This window comes from Falco rusticolus, chromosome Z, assembly GCF_015220075.1.
Source record: "Falco rusticolus isolate bFalRus1 chromosome Z, bFalRus1.pri, whole genome shotgun sequence".
Lineage (NCBI taxonomy): Eukaryota > Metazoa > Chordata > Aves > Falconiformes > Falconidae > Falco > Falco rusticolus.
In genome coordinates this window covers 2098883-2121624 of record NC_051210.1, presented here as the reverse complement: position 1 = coordinate 2121624, position 22742 = coordinate 2098883, and the positions used below count along the sequence as shown (strand labels likewise).

The 22742-nt window shown below is 38.0% G+C and overlaps 1 protein-coding gene across 2 annotated transcripts in view; it reads right to left on the bottom strand.

Annotated features, from left to right (window-relative positions):
* Positions 1 to 22742, bottom strand: part of XRCC4 (X-ray repair cross complementing 4) — a 177218-nt gene that overhangs the window by 84189 nt on the left and 70287 nt on the right. For both annotated transcript variants that reach the window (XM_037374165.1, XM_037374166.1), the window contains 3 exons: positions 15818 to 15984; positions 9919 to 10071; positions 9148 to 9254 (listed from right to left, as the gene is read on the bottom strand). In XM_037374165.1, coding sequence (XP_037230062.1) covers positions 9148 to 9254; positions 9919 to 10071; positions 15818 to 15984 — 427 coding nt within the window. The remainder of the gene's footprint in view (positions 1 to 9147; positions 9255 to 9918; positions 10072 to 15817; positions 15985 to 22742) is intronic.

Genomic DNA, 22742 nt, shown 5'->3' with positions numbered 1-22742 from the left:
AAGTCATGCCAGAAAATGCAGTTTGAATGCACTGCTCACAGAACACAGGACTCTGGTCTAGCAAGAATCTGCAGTATCTGGGCTTTGCTGGTTGCCACTGACATGCAGCCTATTCAACAGCTGAAGATAAAGGCTTTTATCCTCATGTTCATGATTACAGAAACTTGCTATCAGTACCCCTGCAGGAACCATTTTTCTCAAGAACCAATATTACCCTTTGATGAAAGGACACTTCTCCAAGATCTGACACTGCTAAACCCAAGATGAACTCTTCTGAAGCACATCCATATTTCCAAGAGGGAAATGATTACAAATGCATGGCATTATTTGCATGTGCATGGTTTTATTTGTTTTCAGTACACCATGAAGTATATCTGTTTTCTACGCCTTTTCTTCCTTTCTGAATTGCATGTCTATATAAAACCATCCAGACACCAAAAGCAAATACCTAGCTTTGTAAACATGCACAAGAAAACTATCATAATAAATGGTGTGAACTGAATAGAAAATAAAAAAAATTCCCATTAAATTAGACCTGATTATTATTTACACTCATAATAATGAGTTAAACCCTAACACTCATGATAAAGTAAAACATCCTTTACAGAAAAAAAAAAAAAAAAGTCTGGCTCAGTTTTACCTTTTCAAAATACCCCCCAGGAAAGGTAAACCTCTGATTGTACCTTCTGGTAAACCAATTTATGACCTACAACTCAAAATAATTGTTTAGAGAAGGCCTATGGCATGAAGATCATAATGAAACCGTGTAAAAGCATGGCTTCAGTGGCAGGTTCGCATAGACGAACACACAGGGAGGTAATTTCTGTAGTCCATAACACATGTATGGAAGCATATTTTGGTATAATAATTATTGCTAGTTCTTTTAATTACACCAGATCCCCAAAGGACCATTACGCTGGATACTAAACAAATACATACAGAGTCTGTGAATTAAAAGCACACGAACAAACAAAGTATTAGCACGGGGATCACCCCAGGTAAGTTATATATGACTGGCAGAAGTTTCCTATTTACCTGGTAAGCAGTTGTTGTTTAACTGTTTATCGAAAGAGGATGAAACAGAGCAGGGCTATTCACAGCACTGCCCCACGACCACTAATGTTACAGTTTCACCACTGATTAATTACATTCTCAACTAACAGGTGTTGAAATAGGTCTTCTGCAGTTCATGAAGAAGAGAAAACAAAGAAAGGGTCCCACCGAATTAGTGTTGTCTCGTAGATGGTCAAGCTACAGGACTTTGCAAAGGAAACAAGTATCAGAATGTGCATGCTCAGTGCAAAAGTGCCTTGACTCACGGAATTTATGTCCCACTCTGCTCTAATTACAGCCTGTTGGGTACACGTCAAATTGGTGTGAAATACGAGCAAGAACAGAAGGAGGGTCTGCATTTCCTTTATGTGCCCCATAGGAACATGCTGGTACTCTACACAAATACAATAAGGATTTGTTATCTCTGCCTAATGCTGCTTAATACTTTCAGGCTCTCAAGCCGTAGCAAAGCACAAGACATTTTGAAGAGGAGTAGAGGGAGCGTTAAAATGCCAGCGAGCCAGGTACACACACACAGACAGTTTGCTTCCTTTGGGAGAAAACCTGTTTAGTCATGGAAGAAGACACAATTTATAAAGGTACTGCTTCATTAATGGATTTGATTTTGACTTTTTTTTTTTTTAATGACAGGAACTTGATGTTATTTGTTCCTCTTTACATGGATATATTGAACCCACAGGAAAAAATATTAAAAAATTCCACCTCTGTTCGAAAAGTACATTGCTAGTTTAAACTAGCTTTGTTTTTAAGTAGAGGAACGTGTCTTAAGCTTGGAATTTCCAGGTTGGACTAGAAACAATTCTAAAATCAGAGTCTTACTATTTGACTTAAATCTGATAACGACAGTTAATTTGATGATTTAAGTAAGGCTTTAATTGCACTTCAAAAGGTTTTACAGCTGATCAAGCTCCTTCTTATGTAACATTTAGTAATATGTGACTAATACATAAACAAGTATTTTTAAATTTTATATTAGTCAGTGCTGCTGCACCTAACCTGCAGTGTGGTCATTAGGTGCTCTTACTTTTTTGGTCAATCACCAAACTTTATAATCGGCAACCGTCTAACCAAAGCATAAATCCATTAAGATTATATCACATTGTATCACTTCACTGAATAAATATTGACTCATTTAAGGGCAACCACATTCAGCTACATCACTTTAAATACTGAAGCATGCACAATAAGAAGATGCACGCAGAGGTATAAGCAGTTTTGGTAATTTTCATAGTAATATTTTAAAGCAATACCTTATGAATCCCTCAGTATAATATTCACAACAGGATTTTTAAAGGGATATGAAACATATTGATATTTCTACTGTAAATGCATTTTGACCGTGGCACCTAGTGTAAGACAGAGGGAAAGCAGTTTGGCAACTGCAAATGCTTTACAGGCATAAAACTATCGGAGAGGGGTGGTGAGGATCAGTATCAGGTTTAAGAAAAAAAAAAAGTATCTGCAGCTTTAAGGGAAAGGGAAATGAGATTATTCCTTGGGATGAATCACTTCCAACTATAGCTTGACAACAAAATAAAGTAATAATTTAAGCTTGAGGTCAATTAAAATGGTCAAGTTCTGAAACTCCTTAAAATAGGCTTTAAAATAGAAGCCTTCACAGATGGAACTTTAACTGCACAGCACAGTTGGGTGCTGTTATAACAGGCATTTTTTTTTTTTTTAAAAAAAACTTTGATCAAAGCTTATTAACCAGCAGCATCAGTGGTTTGGACTACACAAGACAGCTAATTAAATTTAAAGGGCTATAGCCCCCTGAAGGCACAACATGCAATCCCTGAGGCAGGAACCTGAATGAAGGGGTTGAGAGCATTTGCATAGTAAAACAGTGGAAAATGGCAAGGTGCTTGCTCTTATTTATTCTGAGCATTATAGCGAGTTTATTAGAACCAATTTTGAACCAGTCCTCATCATAAAATATGTAGAAAAGTACGCGTACTGAAAGTCTGAGGATTCACTTAATATGGAATATTTCCATCCATATGGCAAGAAACACAGAACATAAGATTTCATTTAATCCAAAAGGCCACATTGTGAGACCCTTCCTTACCCTAAGGAGCAGTAACTTCTACCAATTTCAAAGTGAAATATGACTAAGGATTTCATAAAGCAGAGACAAAGCAAGCTGACTTTAAATTGGTGCCCAGTAGCCTTGTTCTGCCTACATGTAACCACATATAATAGCATATTTACTGAAAATAACAATAAAAATTTGTAAAATAATTTAGTCCATTGCTTATCTCCTGCCTGCTACATTATCCTTCGTATCTATTACAAATCTCAGTGCATAACATCTTTCCCTAGAGTTTTGTCGTATACGTGGGAAAAGAAGTAACATTCTCTTCTCTGGCCATCTTCCAAACACTGTGAAGAGGGAAACTATTACCTTTCACCTACCCTTTCAAGCTCCTGGGAAGCAAGCAGAAAGGGTGGACGTTTACCCAATCCCTATTCCTGTTTTAAAAGCTTCCTGACATATGGACCACTAAAGTATTTTCAGTTAATAAAAGGTTTTCATTTGTGTGACAAAAACATGATTGCTAATCATGACATCAAATGATGTTTTCCTAGCCTGATAACCTTACTGTCATTTGAGGTCACCTAGGAGACAGGACTCAATAGCTAGAGTAAATAATAAGAGTAACATTTAGCACTGAGCAGAAGAAAAGAGGAATCAGCAACAGCTGGGTTGTGTTCTGGATTGTCCTTAATCAGCAAAAGTCTTTCTGCATTCTAAAATGACAAGCATCTTGCATCACTGTGGTGGCATCACACTGAGTCACCAAGTCACTCTTGCGGGCTAAGAGAAATACGAATTGGCAAATTCCAACCTTTTGGTTTAAAAAAAAAAAAAAAGAAAAGGCTGGAAATTGCCAGTCTGTATTTTTTAAAATATCATGCTAATCTTAATAAATATTAATATATTCTGTATTAAAAAAGAAAACCCACACACAACAAAACCCACCACAGGTCCTGTTGGCAACAGAACGTGACAAGAACCACAGTCTTATTCAAATCTACAACTCTGCAACCTTTCTAAGCCTGCTCCAGATGTTTCTCACCTGTGTGTGTGTGTATCATTCTCTCTACTGCCACAGGACCTCACAGTCCCAAGCAAAAGTGATGACCTAAAAATGCTAGACACTAGCAAGCTAAACAAAATACCAGACATTTGATGAAAGAGTTGAAGGTGAAAGACTAGATGCAATGTGTGACGGAGGAGTGAAACAACAAGGCAGAACATCAGCAATCTCAAGTGTGAGGCGCCTGCAAAGTTGCTGGAATTTTGTTGAAGTCGCAGCAGTGAAAGCAACAACTGTATCTGGTTTTGGTGCCTCAACTAGAGCCTTAACAACCCTGGAGTAAAACAAATAACAAAACAAAGCAAAACAACCTCCCCCTGCTTCCAAGAAACATTCATACCTCCCCCATTCATGAAGAACTGCTGAAGAGTAGGACTTCCTTCCTGCCCCCCTTCCAGGGCAGAAACTCTCTCAAAGAGCATCCCAGCATTCACAAGGACCTGGCACATCATATATAGCTGCTGTTTAAGAATTTTTTAAACCGCAGTGAAGGCAGGAATCACGTGCCTCTTTCATTCTCACATCATAATCCTAACCAATATGTCAAAAACATACTAATACATACGTACCAATGGCATGATGGGCAAAGCTGTTGTACACAAATACACAGAGTATTATTCATCCAAGTTGTACTGTTCCTAAAAGCTGTACTTCTCACATACATCAGTTGTTTTCCTGAGTGCTTTATGCTAAAATACCTAGTAATTCAATTTTAATTTGTTCTTTTACAATCAAAGCATTAACTACATCATCATGTAATTAGAGACAACACCTACCATGTTTCAGATGATTTTGGCTTAAAGCTATGAAGTAGAAACTGCTGTCAAAAACCAAACCATAAATCATATGTACAAATGGTACTGGAAGTGCCAAAACACTACATTTTTAGGTAAACATTTAGGTTACTTTTTAGCTGCCATTATAGGGAAAAGGCCTCTACACAAAATTTATCTGAAGCTGAACAAATAAATGTAACTGACTGCAGAGGCTGAATACCTACCTGATAGCCATGCTGGGTATTCATATAGGAGTAAACTCATTTTTGTAGAAGACACAAGAAATTCTGCAATTCATGTGCTGTTATAGAGGAAAAGCTGTCATAGTAACAGCTGTTTGCAGTGCCCCACACAACACAGGCTGTGTACTTCTTTGAAGTTCACACTTTTATGAACAGGATCTTGTCTTTTTATTACGAGCATGCCACTGTGATTTCAGTGCTGGCAGTGATGGACAGCACCCATCATAACTTGGTCTAAAATACTGCAACAGTTAATTATGCTACCAGGAATAACGTCCCACTTTTTGTCTTTGTCTAATGTTAGGTTACTGTTATTCAAGTTCATTAAACACCTGTACCTGCTGGATGGAAGGGCCATCTACAATGACATTGTTTACAATGTAGTTTCTTTTAGACCATGAAAACAATGATTGTTTAAGGTCCTTCTCAGCATTTCATTTAAATCCTTTGCTAATCCATCCACTGTTAACACAACATTATTCTCCCCAGCTTGCTAACATTTACCTTTTTCTTAAATCTGGATGTCCAAACTTGACACAGCACTGCATCAAGGAGCCAAATCTTATCTTGACTCAAAATCACACAGTCCCTTCTGTCATAACTTTGCAAGTCTGCTTATTTCCAAACTCAATGTCATCTTTGATTTTTTTTTTGGTTTTGTTTTGTTTTGTTGTGGCCTTGTTTTTTTTTTTAATATTTAAAATCATTGTTTCTTCAGATAATGGTCTATATGTTCTTTAATACCCAAAGTAGCCTTACCCTCGATCAGTGGTTCCCCATCACATGAGGCGGGTAGAACTTGGAGGTTACAAACTGATGAGAGGTCAGGCAGAGACTAACTGAACTAATGTGGCTGAGCCCAAGCTGATTCCTGCAAGGCCAGGCAGGACAGTGGTACACTCCCAAAACAGGTGCCGTACGGAGCAGAGCACAAACGTTGTGCAAGTAGCTTGTGGCTTTGCTAGACGGGTCCACATGGGGAAGAGGATGGCAATCCATGGAGGTACCCAGCTTTATGTGGCAGAATGAGCTAGAGAAAGCAAAGCTTGAGCCACTTTTGGTTTTCTCAAGTGAAGCATAGCTGTCAAATGACCAGGAATCATGGCATTACACTATTAGAATGCGTATGTTTTGTTTATAGTTGTTGTATCACAAAATGCAAATTGGTTTATATAAACTATCTTCAATTTCACACTCCACAGATATGAATTATAACTTCCCATTTATATTTTGAGATAGACATATTACCTCACTTAAGAATATATTTATCACGTGTTACGTTAATTTCCATATTCTAATTTCTTGAATAAAATGTGGTGCAGCATGATATCATGGATTTATGGAAGTCAGTCTATTACTTTGCTAATTTTACCTTCATCAGCCAGCTGGTGATCTCATCACAGAAGACAGGAGTACCTAGTTTTCAAGCTCCAGTTTATGTAACTTCACAAAGATTGTAATTAACCATTTTTACTCTTTTTCTTAATATTTTTCTTTATCGGGTCTTGTTCCAGTATTTGCCTCAAATCAACCCTAGACTGATACTCCCATAACTGAATGTGCCATTTCATTTTCTTTTGGTAAATATTAGCAGCTTTTTTCCTGATCCCCTGGAATGCCCTCAGTGCCCCAAAAATTCTAGAAGAAAAACAATTATTGGTGGTTAAGACAAGTCCTCAGCCAGCTTTTTAAACTCTGCAGTTCAACATTTCCCAGCTGGCTAACTTGAAAATGTCTAGATTTCACAGCTGCTGTTTCATGCCCCCTCGGTTGCTAAAACAGAACTACACCTAGTTTTCCCCTCTAAACACTAACCAAAAGCACTTACTGAACACAGCTGCTTTGTCAATTACTGGTGAATTTTTATCATTGCACTAATGAGGCCAGTAACAGCCATGTATGTGTTCTCAGCTGAGCTGAAGACTGGTCCTTGACCTTCTACCTCCTGGCTTGAGATTCTCTGCCTTTGTATCCTGTGGCTTTCTTCAGCCATCTCCCACAGTTCCTACTTTTCATTTACGACAACCAGCATCAGCTTCCTGCTTTTTTAAATTTTGGACCTGCACCTATACAAAAGCACACTTAATGTGTGTATCTGGCATATACACACCTGCCTTCACTTTCCTTCAAAGTATCTCTCCTGTGTTTTTCACCAGTATCTATGAAAACATTCTCAAAGATCTTCTAATTCTCATTGACTCCTAAAACCCACACAATGACATTCCAAATCCAAAAGGAAAAGAAATGTAATGCTGGACTAAAAATCCAAACGTTATTTGTACCATCTTTTATGCCTTACAGTCCTTGATGTTTGAAGTAGCTATAAGCTTAAATATGCTCATGCCACTCACCCGTGAGTCACTATTGTCTTCATAGAGACACAGACTGCCTCAGACATCTTTTTGCACATAAAAATCCTTGACCACACTTAAGATATTCAGCTCCTGTCTGTGCTTTTCGATTGTGCATGGAAGACAAAGCTGTGTACACAGGAGGAGTATCAACTGACCTAAGTGATAATTACTGTGCAGGTTCAAGAATGCCATTACCCTGAAAAACTTGAGTGTTACCCAAAGGATTAAGCTTATAGCCTTCATATTATTTACAGATTTTGAAGTTGAAAAAACTCTCTAGTCCTGATCAAAATCCTGAGTACTACATCCCTCAAAAGCAACAGAAAGCACTTTTTTTTTTTTTAACCACTCAAAAATGCAGTTAGTATTTTTTCCTATAACATTGATCAGTCCAGTTCCTCATGATTGCCCAAGTGGAGCAGCGGGGGTTTGTTTTCATTTCTAAATACATTTCTATTTCAAAACTCTCACTGAGCTAGTTAAGTCCTACTGAATCTAACAAAAGGATCAACACCTTCCATTTCTCCTTGCCTTTTCACTACATGTATTTCTCCCCACGTTATCTGAACTGACTAAATACCACTTGAAAGCAAAGACTTCTGAAGAGCACATTACAATATTAAGTGATTTTTTCCCACGACTGCAACTTTCTCCATTTGCCTGAAGATCTGCCTACTTTATATGTTGAGGACTTCCTCATATAAAACAGGGTCATATGAAATATAAAGCTGAATAGCACTGGTGTCAGGGTCTTGAACACTCCTGGTTCTCAGTACGCACAGTAAACTGTTGTGACAAGTTGTTGTTTTGGATACTTTTACCTACGGTGGAAACAGAAAGCTCCAGTGAGAGAACCCATAGCAAACCGTGCAGACCTGAAGGGAAGTCTTCTTCTCTATGTAAAACTATATGACAAGTATCAAGGCAGTTCTAAAACTTTGATAGCATTTTTCCTGCATATTCCTACTAGTTTGGCAAAATATGCCAAAATTTTATGATTCACTGTTAAATATCTTGTATTTAGAATGGGCAGTTGCTGCATCCCATAGACTCTACAAGCCTCTAGTCCTGGAAAAATCAGACAAATTAAGTTTCATAAGCATCTTTGTGAGGCCAAAAATTCACTTACGAATTAAATTAATTCTGCTATAAATACATTTTTATTCCATTTATGCACACAGCGCTTTTTATAGCTGTTAAACCTCCTCTCTTTCCCCTTTTAAAATGCTATTGAAACTGTCAGAATCTACATTTTACATTTTAGCAATCACTGAATACACATCATGATTCCTAGAATTTAAAATGGAATTGTTGATGGTTCAGATACCGTTAGACTGTCATTAGTTCTGCAAAGTACGTAATTTGTCATTTTGGAAGAAATGACAGTACCTTCACTTGTACAACATGCTTTTAAACTTCCTCTCTCTAATTTGAAAATGTCGGTATTATACTCTGCTTCAAGAGAGATATTTTTAAGGCTTGCAAGTTGGCTTGTCACAGAGCAATTTGTCAGGTAGTATTTTGTCTTCATTAAGGTTTATTCACATAAAGTGATTGGCCTGTCCGTGATATTCCCCAAAGACAATACATTCTGTCTTACCTGAAGGTAATGAGGCCCCTGTTGAATTTTCACCTTCCTCATCAGTACTGCCATCATAGTCATTTTCTCTCCCTGTAGCCATCTGAGTGGTGGTAGCTACACTATCCCTGGAGGTGTGTGAGGGGAAGGGGGGGGGGAAGGAGAAAAAAAAAACACAACACACACCACATATTTGCCATCTATTATTCCTGCAAAAAATTTTTAATTATTACGCAATGCAAGCTGATACACATCAGCATAGTGTCCCCTTGGTGAATACCCTAGTATATTCATATACAAGGGCAGACAATTAAAAATATGATGAAAAAGCAGAATGAAAACAGCAAACAAATTTAAGTGTGTTGTAGCATTAGAATGATTCATCTTTTTTGGACATTTTTGAAATTAAAAAAAATATTAAAATGTTTAGATTTAGATATTTTTGTTTCCCAAAGCATAAAATGAATGAAATAATTCAGTGAGAATGCATATGAAAATACTACCTATGCAAACGGCAGGGGCATACACTGACTGGAAAAATCAACTGCAATCTAATAGAAAAAAGGACAGATTCACTGAATATTTAGTTCTTGGCAACAACATCCAGAGCAATACGCTGCTACTTGCAGTGATACCACAAAGAATCCTCTGCTTTCATGACTAATAGTATTGTCTTGGATAACCGAGCACTTAAGCCAGGAAGAACTGTCACTCATGTTAGAGCCAAAGAAATGGAAACTAAACTAAACCAAGCACCAGACATGATGGAAACTCAGGAAACTTAAGAAATACCTTGTACATTTGGCATCTGCAGCAGATTCTTCAGCTTCATTCAACAAACTCTGTAAGTTTCTTATCTTTGCCTTCTTTTCATTCAGCACCAAAACAAACCGGTTATAAAGATCTGCCTCTAGTTCTTCTTTAGCTTCCACGCATTTTTCCAGCCTACAATGTAAAATCAACTGTTACACTACTTCTTTTTAAAATTCTGTGTTTCCTGGAAGAAAATTCTATAGTGAGGCCAGCCTTCCTATTACAGGAATCCCCATATCAAACCATGCATGACTAGTCCAGCATCTTGTGCCTGAAAAAGGACAGAAGAAGCCTTTCCCCCCCCCCCCCCCCCCCCCCCATAGAAAAGTAAAATGATCTTTGCTACCAAAAAGGGAACATTCCAAAGGGGAAAATTTTCTCTTCATGCTTTTTTGATAGGTTTTTGCACACATGCATCTGAGACAACAAAAATTTAAATAGGCAAATATTCTCTAGTTCCAATGCTGAATTCATCACAGTGAGCATATTTTAACAGGATACACATAATGAGATTACGAAGAGATATGATTAAGCTTGACAGGTCCCAAATCTGGACCACACACTATAACTTGAAATATATTTGATCGGGGTGGGGGGAGAAGAAAAAAAAGAAAGAAGAAAAAAAAGAGACAAGAAATAGATAACTGGTGATCCCCAAATACTTTACTCCCCCTGGCAGACCTCTGCCCGACCATTTCCCATCAACAGCCTTGCAGGTATTGTTCTGGTGAACTGGCAAGGTACAGAAACCAGTTCCTGGCAAATTTCAACAGGACACTGCAGCAACATCTGATGGCGACTGTAATCCCCCCCTTACGGGCATTCAGACAAATTCACTGCTAACAACCACAGTGCTGCAGACTCCATTTCGAATTACACAGATGCAGAGCCGAGATCTTGCAGCCACCTTTACAGAGACTCCTCCCCCCCCCCCCCCCCCAAACCGGTCACAATGACTTGGCCAAGGACTAACACTAAACAATGTATTTAAAAATGTTTTCAAAGTTCCTTATTAATCTTCGGAGTAAAATATTCTTCAGGTTTTTAAAGGTTTAACGTGCACCCGTAGGTAGGTCAACGTCAATACAAGTAAGCACGATGGAAATATAAAATTAAGAACATGGATGTATACCGTCTCATAAGCAAACCAAAACAAGAATATAAGCAAACATGAGCACAATAAATGAGATTACTTATAGCAAATGCAATCCTGTATTTGCTTCTTGTATTTCATAACTTCTTAGTCCTGAGGTTGAATCACAAATGTTTCAGTAGCTGCGTTCATAAACAAATAAACATCCTGATAATCTCATTGACCATGGTAACTCCATTATTACAGCAGAGAGTCATAACTCATAAACATTCTTTTCACCAACCTGTGCAAGGTTGTAAAAATGTTTAGAAGGCTTCCTTTGTTATTAAACCCAAACATACAGCAGATTTAAAAAATATTAATTTATAAAGGTAAGAAATTTCAACAGACTTCCTATATAAATACTAATTAATTTGTCCATAGATCAAAACTATATGTGAGGTAAGAAGAAACACAACAGAAAATAATCTCATGAAGTATTAAGTCTACTGTGCAATGCTTTAGGGATATGCTTGATAGTTGATAAATAATTCATCTAATTTAAATGCAAATAGCAGAACATCATTTCCATATAGATCGTTTCAATAATTCCTAAATGAAAGATCATATGTACTAATCAACTACCAGGAGACTTTCCACCTACAAAAGGGAAGTTAACTGTTTAGTGGGAAACAAACAAACAATTCACAAAGAATCATAAACCCTAATACAGGGTCCTGAGGTGCCTGAACATGCTTGTAACTAAGTATGTCAGTATACATAAAAATGGAAAAACAAGGATTTTGTGTAAAATATGGTAACCCTTACCAAATCCTAAAGTCTCCTCTCCCACACACAAAACAATACCAGCTAAAGGAAGTGCTAACCACTGTGCCTCTGTTTTGCCAGTGGACTGGTTTATGGTTGGTTTAAATAGTTACACGGAGACACTCTGCTGACTCAGCCAGAAAGGTGTCGTATAAGGTAACTTCGGTGAGGCCCTCGGATCCTGCAAAGACACCTACTGATGGAAAACCACATAACTGTAAACTCTCCGTGAAGTAAAGCTGGTGCTGTGAGAAGCACAGTATAGGAACCTATTGCAAGACTAGCCAATTTCTTCCGCCTCTGGAGGAAAATATTAGTGTCTCAAAATAAACAAACGGACCATATACATAGATCAGAGTATTAACTATTCCCTGTAGGAAAAATCAATTAGTAGTATACCATCAGTTCATCTTACATGATTGTTTCCATTTATGTGAACACTTCCTGTGATTTTTTTTCCTCTTTAAAGTAATCCATATATAAATTCCATTCTCCACACATAGATACAACGTTAATTTGGAGTAACATTCAATCAGTGTAAAATAGTATGACATTAATGCTATATTTACAAATTAGGAGTCTTTAAAAATATACTATTGTATGGCGTATGATGATACTTAAAAATGGAATAGTAAAAAGCAATAGTCCTCTGCTGCTTGGGAACAGGGATGTATTAATTATGCAGACTGTACGTGTGTGGGGGGGTAGCTCTGGCTGTAACTCTGTGTATCCTTTAGGATTCACCCAGCATACATTACCTGAATTACGTGACCACTAAGCAAAGCTGGCTGGGTTTCATTCCAATACCTCATCAGTTACCAATACAAACTTCAATTTCAATTCAGCACATGCTTGCACCTGTCTGCAATTTGTCTCACTACAGGCCAAACAGAGGCTGCTCATCAAAAAGACAACTTTCAAGTACAATGAAAATAAAGTAAGTGAGGGCTAGAGTAGCGCAAGTCTCATCTGCACATGCTTTCCAGTTTCCATATTTTTGGACCTCTCCGTTATGTAAGTGCAATGCTTTTGATGTGCCTGACACCCAATTTGATAGCCATCAAAAAGCTTGCACAACCTACTGAAAGCAGCTAGTATTAGAAACGGTTATGATTAGTAATTGAGAAAATAAGATAACTGTCCATTTCTTAAGTGCTGCTTAAAAACAGAGCAATCATACATGCTTCACAGAGGTTAATGTGAACTATGTAAATTAGGGGCCTTTATACACTTCCCACACTCCAATATTAGAAAGAAAACATTCAAGATCTCTGCTGTTTATCCTTGTCCTCAGTGCTCTAAAACAACTACTGGTCTTAAGGCACTGCTCTATTACATTTCAGATTCACCCTTCCCCTAACAGTGCCAACGGCATGGAATCTTGATGAGCTAATGCTGAAGAGTCAGTTTCAAGCACCAAACTAACTTGCATTTTAATAAGCTGGTTTTGATTTAAATATTCTGTCACTATAGTTGACCACAACATCAATTAGCAGGTATTTTGATTTTTGGCTTGTGTACACTAATTTTAGATGTTTGATATAAAATACATACCATACCCAAATCAGGAATTTAACTTGTATTTTATTGGCAAAGGAATTATTTTGCTACAGATTGTTACATTTACTGTCTTAATTACCTATATGAAATAAAAACTGTAGCTGTCCTGCTCTGATATTTTAACTCATCCATCCTTGAGGTGTGCACACACACTCGCCCCCAGGCACCTGCCTGCAGCATTTTCAAATAGTCCTTTTGAAAATTCCCATAGCCTCTCTATCTAGATCTTGCCAGATGGTGTCTTAGTAATTTTTGCTTTATGCTTTTAGATCAAACGCTGAAGAGTCTGGCTAGCCAACAACTCTCATACCGACATCACCTATGCAGGGGTCATTTCCTAAAAGCAGGGAAATGTTCAGCCAGGTAAAATTCTACACTTAGGTCATCGCCTTAAGCAAGATGATGAAAATTCTAAGGGAGTTACAGCTTCTACAAGAAACACTCTCAACTCCTCAGACCTGCACATCTTAGACTAGAGTACATAAGCAATTAAACAATTTGGTGATGCAGTGGATTCCTCTTCAAAAGGATTTTTGGCCAGCTCGTGCCCTTTACCTTTACATGAACCTGAGCTGCAGAGGGAAGTGGCAGGAGCTATTTCTGTATCTGGCACAGGGCTGAGAGCAGCAAGCTGTTTACATCTCATGTACATTGAGGCAATTGCCAGCAGCAGAGTGGGGCTGGTATTCAGCCCACAGATTGCTCACTAGGCAGATTTAGCCTCGTGAATGAAGTTGCTTGCCATTTTACAGACTGAATGGAAAGAACAAGTTTATACCTCAAGAGACCCTGAAGAGCTACAGGGCAAAGATGCTGAGCTGAGCTCACAAATCCTTTATGACTGTAGAGAAAATTAGAGTAGGGAAAGGGAAATGGGATGATTGAATTATTCCATCCAGTGCCCCATGCTTAACCTGAACAAAAACAGTTCTTGGAAGCCCGCACGCTATGTTTTAATTCTAATGAGGTCCTGAAGAGAGATACTTTAAGCAAAGGGAACGGCAGGGCTGAAACACTGGAGCTGATGTGCCTTAGCTCCAGGCGAAGAGGAAGCACAATTCTCCACATCACATGCTTTATATTTCATGTTTTACCACTCAACACCATGAGTGATACAGAATGTGAAGCCTGAAATCCTGTCTACTGAAAAAAGACAGGCAAAGTTTTTGTTCAGCTCCAAGAAACTCACAACACTAGGTCCAGCCTTTGGAGCCAAAGAAGCAGGGAGAGAAGGGTAGACTAGGCTGTGGCACAAAGAATTAGAACAAACAAACAAACCAAAACCCCAGCACTGTTTGGACAAAAATTATTTTTATTCTCCATTTAGCAGACATGGCCAAAGTTTGGTGTCCATATGCCTTTTCAGTATTCATTTTGAAAAATAATGTTTCAGCTATTCAAAATATAAACACACTAAAGAAAACCACCAGCTTTCGAAGCTTGGGTACACTGCTTTCGAGAGCAAAGGCTGTCAGGCAACTGTGATTATTTTTTTTTTTTTCCTTTGGGGTTACTCTTTAAAAAGTGCCACACCACCATGGAAATTGATACAAGCACTAATGCCTATTACACGTTAGCGTGTAATGCAGTGCAGCATACTGGTTATACAATACACTATTGTTCAATAAACTGTTAAGCAGTAAAACACTACTTAGGAAGGCCATATGCTTGTCAGGGAGATTGTCAGGAGAAACTGTTACTCATTTTAATGAGAGGGAAACAAAACTAACTCCTCCCAGAAGTTAGCTCTCTTTTTCAAGGTAAATTAACCCCAGTTAGCTACATTCTTTCATCAATCTTCCTAAGCATGTTTTTTTTCAGATAAAGCTAGAGAAAACCAAGATGGATCTCTTGACTTGTATGTACTAAGTGTTTTATGCTAACTGAAAGAAACGTACATCGTTTTACTATAGAGTGCAACGGCAGACAATTCAGATCATAAATGCAATGGCAATTATAAAAGTCTCTCAAAAATAATGGTACTTCTTCCTGTAATAACACATTGGTTTTCCAATACTGGCTGCTTTGACAAGGCAAACAGATTAAAGCAACGGCAACTTATTTCCCACTCATAAATGTAAATAATCTAAACTGCTAGTCCTAAGAATTATAGCAAATAATGGAAAGAAAAAGGCTTCCCCTGAAGAAAGTGGAGATGATTCTACAGAAAAGAGGTAATTTTTTTTTCTACTTCCTAAATCTAAAGCCAGTTTTAATTGCAAAGTTTCTAATACCAGTTGTATCTTTGACATAGGAAGGAGAACCACAGCTACCTGGGCTGTAGATAACTGGGCTCAAAACACTTGTCAAGAGAAGAAAGATGTGTCCTCCTTTCCATGTACGACTTCAAAAATGCTCACCAGTAAAATCCGCACTGACAGTCTTAAGTATCATCTCTGAATGCATTTTTAAACTTACCGCTTCTCCGCATCACTCCAGTTGCTGAAAAGCCTTTCATTTTCTTTTTGCAGATGCTCATTTTTTGCCTGCAGTCTTCCGAGGCAGTCCAGACAGTAACCGATCAGCTCCTTAACCACATCTGCCGGGCTCGAAACTTTATGTAGCTTCAGACATCCAAGTCTAAACTAGGACACAAGGAAAGAATGAGTTACTTCACCTGTACTAGAAAGATCACAAAGCCTTGCTCCAAGAAACTCGAATACATGCGTCATAAGCATAAGAAATACTCCACAGTCCTTCAGTTCAAAGTGATATAACAAATTTGTCACAAGAATAATTATGGAATAATCTACAAGCCCATTATTTATGCAGCTAATACGTCTTAATGGTCATCTATCATTTAATAAGCACGGGACATAAGCACTGACATACTTTCTAATGGGCAGGAAAAGAGATGCCATGCAGCAAGAGTAACACGATACAGCAATGACCTGCACTTGTACAGATCAGAGGAGGTCAGTAGTACAAAGGTGCAACCACAGGATTTATATAAAAGACATTTTTGCTGTAATACACAACCGCAGGAACTGAAAAACTAATGGCATTGCTAACACGTTCTTGCCTTCTGCCCAATTCTGGTACCTGCAACAGCAATGCAACCACATAAACATTACTGATAAAACAAATAAACATTAATTACCTTTGATTTTAAGTAGCACTAGATATGCCTCCCTATAATGCTTGCATGCACCTGAAGGATGAAAACTAGCCCACAAGTTCTCCCCTTCAGGGCTCAGACAAGAAGTTCTTAATAATAAAAGGAGCCCTTCCATTAAATAGGTAGCCTCAATAATTCAATGAGATTAAAGGATAAGAGCTATAATGAACAGTTGTATTTCTTCAGCAATGAGGATGTCATACAGGATATACAAGAGTTCTGAACAGATTTGTTTGGCAGGAACAACAAAAAACTGTTGTTTCTGTTATCTTAAAGAGGGAATAGCTCAGCCATACCTACAAAACAACATCAGCTAAACTATAATTGTGCAAAGCTGGATGAAGATACCAAAATAATCAACATGACAGTTTAAGTCCATTGAAGAAAGATATTAAAGCTGCATGAAAAAGGTCGCCCACATCATCTTAAGAGAAGCAAACCAGAAATGAAGGACACTAGTGCTCTGGTGTAGGCAGATGATGGGGAATCTGAACTACCTTAAGGTACACTTCTGCAGCTGACAAAGCCTGCAGAAGCCACAGGAGGCTTTCCCGATGCCTCTCTGCACCTAGAAGTGCCACCATTTGCCTGGCTTGACAAAATAGCTGAGGGAGCAGCTCTAGAGAAAAGCAAAATGGGCTGGATGATGCTATCCAGACTTTGGCGAGGCTACACTACAGTAGAAACAGATCTTTCAGGAAAAAGGCATCAAAATGACCTGGCTTTGATTAGAAATGCCTGCAGAAACATCCAGTTGGTGAGGGGTACTTGGAAGGAGAAGGGGTCCTCTCTCACATCTTGTAGTTATTAAAAGTATTGACAAAACTGTTGTGGCATTTCCCTATGAATAGAACCATTACTCGTCTTTTCAACTTGAACACACAGCAATAACATCTTAAAAAAAAAAAAATAATGTCGCACATGCTAGGGAAAAGTTCAACCTATGTCGTGGCACCTCTGCTATTAAAATCAGAAATGGCATTTCATTAATTTTTCTTCTTGCTTTAGGTCCATTTTACTTGGAAATGCATGGAAAATAACTAAATAAAAGACATTCATGGAAAAAAAAAAAAGTGTAGCATTTGTTACCACTTTTTTAAGAGAGAAGTTTACTACTACTATACATAAGGTTTTGCTGACAAAGGCCTTGTGAAATTGCTTACAAAGATTTCAAAGGCACCGTTTCAAACAAATAACAGTCCTTCAACTTAAGATATTTTATCTGTGAAAGTCTCTGCAAAAACACATGATACCATCATGACCTTCTTCAGCAAGGTTAATTTACCAGAAAATGCAGCGCACTCAAATGTTTGATTTCAAATTAGCCCCTTATCTTTCTTCCAAATTCACATGTACTGTCTCTAACATGTTGCTTTCCTTTAGCTTACATACATCTGATGGCTATAGATGAAAAGATGCATTTAATTTATTTTTGGAAATTAGATTACATTATCAGTAACCCACAGAATGACGTGTATTCCCTGGATATCACACTTGCTGTTTGACAGCTTTAACAAAGATGGACATTTACGTAAAGGAAACTGTTTTTCATCACTTGCAAGCCACCACCATACTATACGGATAAAGAATTCATGCCACACTTGAATACTAGCCACAGAGATAAAGAAGCAGAGTAGCAGAGATAAACAGCAACACAATCTTCTACTTGTACTATGGAGGAAATAGCAAGAAGAGTACATCTTTTTATCTTATGCTTTTAATATAAACAGCTAAGACAAGGTATAGGCAAATATGTTTAATCAGGACAAACAAGCATTGTCCAAATTACAGTTTATGCTGCACAAAATAAAATACGAATGATCCTAAAACAGGTTAAAGGGAGTAAAAATAATTTCAGCTGAAAGCCTCATTCCACTCACAACCAAAATCGTGCCAAACACACATCAGACATTGCAAAAGCAATTGCAGTTATAAACAAACACCAGTTCAGCCTCTTACTTAAACGTATTACATAAACCGATACTGCTAGTGCAACGTGGAGTTCTGAAACTACAAGATACATCCCCATCTTTACAGACCTCTGCCATGAAAGGATTTCTGGAAATCTGAAAGAAAAACCGCTATCCTTCTTTTTTATAAAAGTTGATATACTTAAATCAAACCAGGATTTGGGGCATGAAACCTTTTTTTATGAGTTTTCAAAACAGAGAAGGGGGAGAGATCACGCTGCGAAGAGCGGAGCAAGGAATGCATGCCAGCCTGATGAGCTGCTGCTAACGTGTCACCCAACAGAGAGAAGGTGCTGGACAGATTTGCCACATGGCTACAGGGACACAACAAATTTGGTTGGCCACCTCTTTAGGTGTTCATTTCAAAGTCCAGTAACAGTTAATCTTTAAGTTAATCTTTGATTCAGTCTTTAGACAAAGCAATTGACTTCCCTAGATCAAACTTCACTGTACTGTTTTCTATGTCTCACACACCGTGATCTCTGGACCACTTCTAGGAGGCTCACAAAAGGTAAGCAAAGCAAGACCATCACCTGGAGGCTTAAATTTATTTGGCAGGTGGTCACATGTCAGCTGGGGGGAAAAAAAAACCACCAACAATCATAAAGCTTCTGCAAAATGAGTAGTATTCCATATCTTTTTTCCCCATCCAGTCATCTAATCTTAACTTAGGATAGTGGTAGGCGTAAATTATCCAGGTTATATTGCAGCTACCTCTAGCACCTCAGCGCAGAAAAACATGGGACGTTTAGATACAGCCCTAATTAAGCCAAAAGTAACGTGATATTGGATAGTGGTTTTCTTTTGCCTTCTTCACACAGAATGTTATACAAAGCGTACCAGGCTGTCTCTTCAGCATGAAGTCATTTCTAACAATGAGCTATTACACCATCTATTTAACTAAGAGAAATGTTAGCACTAACAATAGTAACATTGTTATCTGAGCAAATTACAACTGATTGGCATTTGCCCCTGTAAAAAGCCAGTGCCGAGAGACTGATAAGCCATAAAGACAGCCAGATCCATTTCATTTCCAAAGCATCAAGGCAAAGCAGAAGCCATTTGTAAAACAACATAAAGGAAATGACATCTCAGGAGACTTTTGCCCTGCAGTCCTGCTGGCATCCCAAATTCAAAACCAAACTGGGAAAGGATCAGTTGCACAAAATAGCACAAATTTAGACCCGAGAATTCTGAATTTGGGACAGACATGCAATACGCAACACTGATTAAGACAGATTTCTATTAAAATTGAATGCTTGGAGGGGAGGTGGGGATCATTAAGAAGGAGGCATTAGTTTTCCTACTTATTGCTTAGATTTTGCTTGCAACTTAACCAAAAAACAGTCCACTTACTTGTCCTTCATCACCAAAACCACAGTAGTGAAACTGGAAACAATTCTAGAAAGACTCAGTTGAAGTAGCTAAAGACCAGGATACTATAAGAAACAGTTAACTAGGTGGGATATCAAACATATCTTGCTTACTGCATGAATGAAAGCTCAACACTAACACTTCACTAAGCTAATTTTACATATAACATGCCTACGATTTGGATCGCATTTCCAAGGTGAGCCTCATTTTGTAAATTCCTGCACATTGCTGCTCTCTAGACCGATTTATATTTCTTGCCATTCTTCCAGCTGCTGTAGCTTTCCATCTTCACATCATCTGCAGATGTAATTTATGTGCATTTTATTTCCTCTTTCAGATCATTCAAGAAAACATTATGTAAAACAGCGAAGCATTAAACACTTCATTTATACAGATAACAAGCAGCTCTGCTAGAGGTCCCAGTAGACAACAGACTGACTGTGACTGATATACTGCTCTGCTTCAATATCTGTTTTATTGTTTGTTCGGGTTTTTTAAATTGTTGTTAAAAACACATGAAGTGAATACCAAGTCACTGAGCAAGCCATGTTCCCTTAATCAGAAATCACAGTCAGCACTTATCCATGAGACCAGTATTTTAAGTTTAGAAATAAAAAACAAGAATTAGAAGCTTATGACAAAACTGCCATTTTCACATCTTCTCTCATCCTTCCCACTGTTTGTCTCCTACAGATGAGGATAGGGGTGTCTTAAGCATAAGACAGAAAATATTTCAGAAGGAAACTGAAGAGCTTCTCAAATAATTTTTCCTCTACCTACTCATATTTACAGGAAGATGCTTCACATAGAAAAAAAAAAGTCATTAAAATATGAGCCAACACATTTTTTCATGGAAAATTCTGAAACTACATGAAAACTAATTTATGCTATAGAGGTGGTGGATTTTAGCTTTGCATTTAAATATATATATATGCCATCTATTCTTTGCATTAATTCATTCCACTAGAAATGAGAATTATCCTATTTAAGGCAGTAACTATCAAAAGTTATGCGCTGAAAGGAGAAGCCATTTACACGACAATGCCTGCATCTCTTCTAAGGCAGAATCTGAAGCTGGATACTAACAGTGAGCTAATTTCCAGTAACAATTTTTCATTATGACATACTAGTCTGTAAGAAAAAAAAACATTCATGCTGGAAACTCTCATTGCATCTGCATTGCTGGCCATGATTTCTCTCTGTATTACTTAAGTATCTTGACAATCCTCTCTAACAGTATTTGTTACCCAAAATATATTTAAGGAAGTCCATACTTATTTAGACAGATTTTGTCTCTTCTTCTCCTGGCAGGCTTAGCAGCCATGTAGTGTGTCTCTCTTCTATTCATATTATATACTTAAATCCTAAACTTTGGTGTTTTGTTTCTTCCTTCTCCATTTTTAAAATGATTTAACAAGTATTTTTTATAGATAACACTTACAGATACTTATATTTGACTTTGAAATTAAAATATTCCTACTATGTGAATTAATTGATGAAGTTTTAATTGTACAAGCCAAACTACAGCCTGTAACAGAATCATCTCTAACTCACCTCACTCATCTTCCACTTCTCCTACACCTTCAGATAAGGACTCAGATCCGTGCACTCTGCATCTAAGCATAGTATTTCAAACTACATTAACAATCAGCTGGGTTAGCACAGTTAGTGACATCTACATCCTTGCAGACAGATGCTGCCTTCTGCAAGGTATTGTCTAAGCAAATGTCCTTTCACCAGGGAAATATTAGTGAAGAATTTGAGGGGAGGGAAAATTCCACAGCAGCCCACCAGCATGGAGCAGCTGTGTAGTCCCTCTCTGTCTTTACCAAGACCTGCCGTTTGCAGAAGCAGCTGTGACCCCTGCGTTGAGGCAGGAAAGCCCTGCAGACCCATATAACGACAGACCCTTTTGTCACAGCCCTATCCTGAGCACCTCTCAACACCTTTCCTATGCTAGAAGGGAGCTACACCGGGAGCAATATTCTACGACAGAGTTCAGTCTTACTAGAGGTTGGTCTTTCCATGCTGTTAATCCCAGTTCAACTGGGTATTTGGGAACTAGGGCGGACAAAGGAGAAATCAGAGTGGTTTTTATTAACAAAGATCCCACAGTCTGAAGCCATGTTTTCATTACTCAAAAACCCATCTCAATAATCGCAAAAGCCAAACCAAACCAAACGCTTTACTCGCTTCTTTTTCAACACTTGCACAAATTTGTACCTAGAAAATCTTGCTAAGACAAGATATTAAAAGCTATCAACTGAACTATCCTGAAGTCACCTACTCATGACCTCGCCTATGGCTGGTACTGAAAGTAAATTCTTCACCACAGAGTTAAATACGAGCCCTGACAGACAACACCAACTGTTAATTCAAAAACCAGAATGCAGAACCCCTTCCATGCTTGCATTACAGTTGGCAGTGCAAGACACAGCAACTTTCTTTTCCCAGTTGATCGTTGGAACTCTTGCGAGAATCAGCCCTGCTACTGCTGGTTAAGTATCAGCTACCTCTTCTATTCCACATAAGCACAGACTCTGACCTAAGACAGAATCTATACTTTGATAAAATTAAGTTTTCACTAAAAAAATACCTATGAATTTAAAAGAGGAAAATGTTAATGAAAATTCATGTACAGGGTTAAAGAATATGACCTACAAATGAATGATGCTGACACTTATACAAAGAAAGTATTGTTACAAGCTTGAATCTGGAAAGCATTATACCATTTTTATTTCTTAAGTCAATCAGTGAGTGGTCTTGATTTTTTAAAGCTGTGCCACTATTATCTCGAGGGAAATCATTCAACAGTAACCATGACATCCCTGGGTGTGGTAATAAAATGAGTACACTAGACTTGCACAATACAGTGATGACA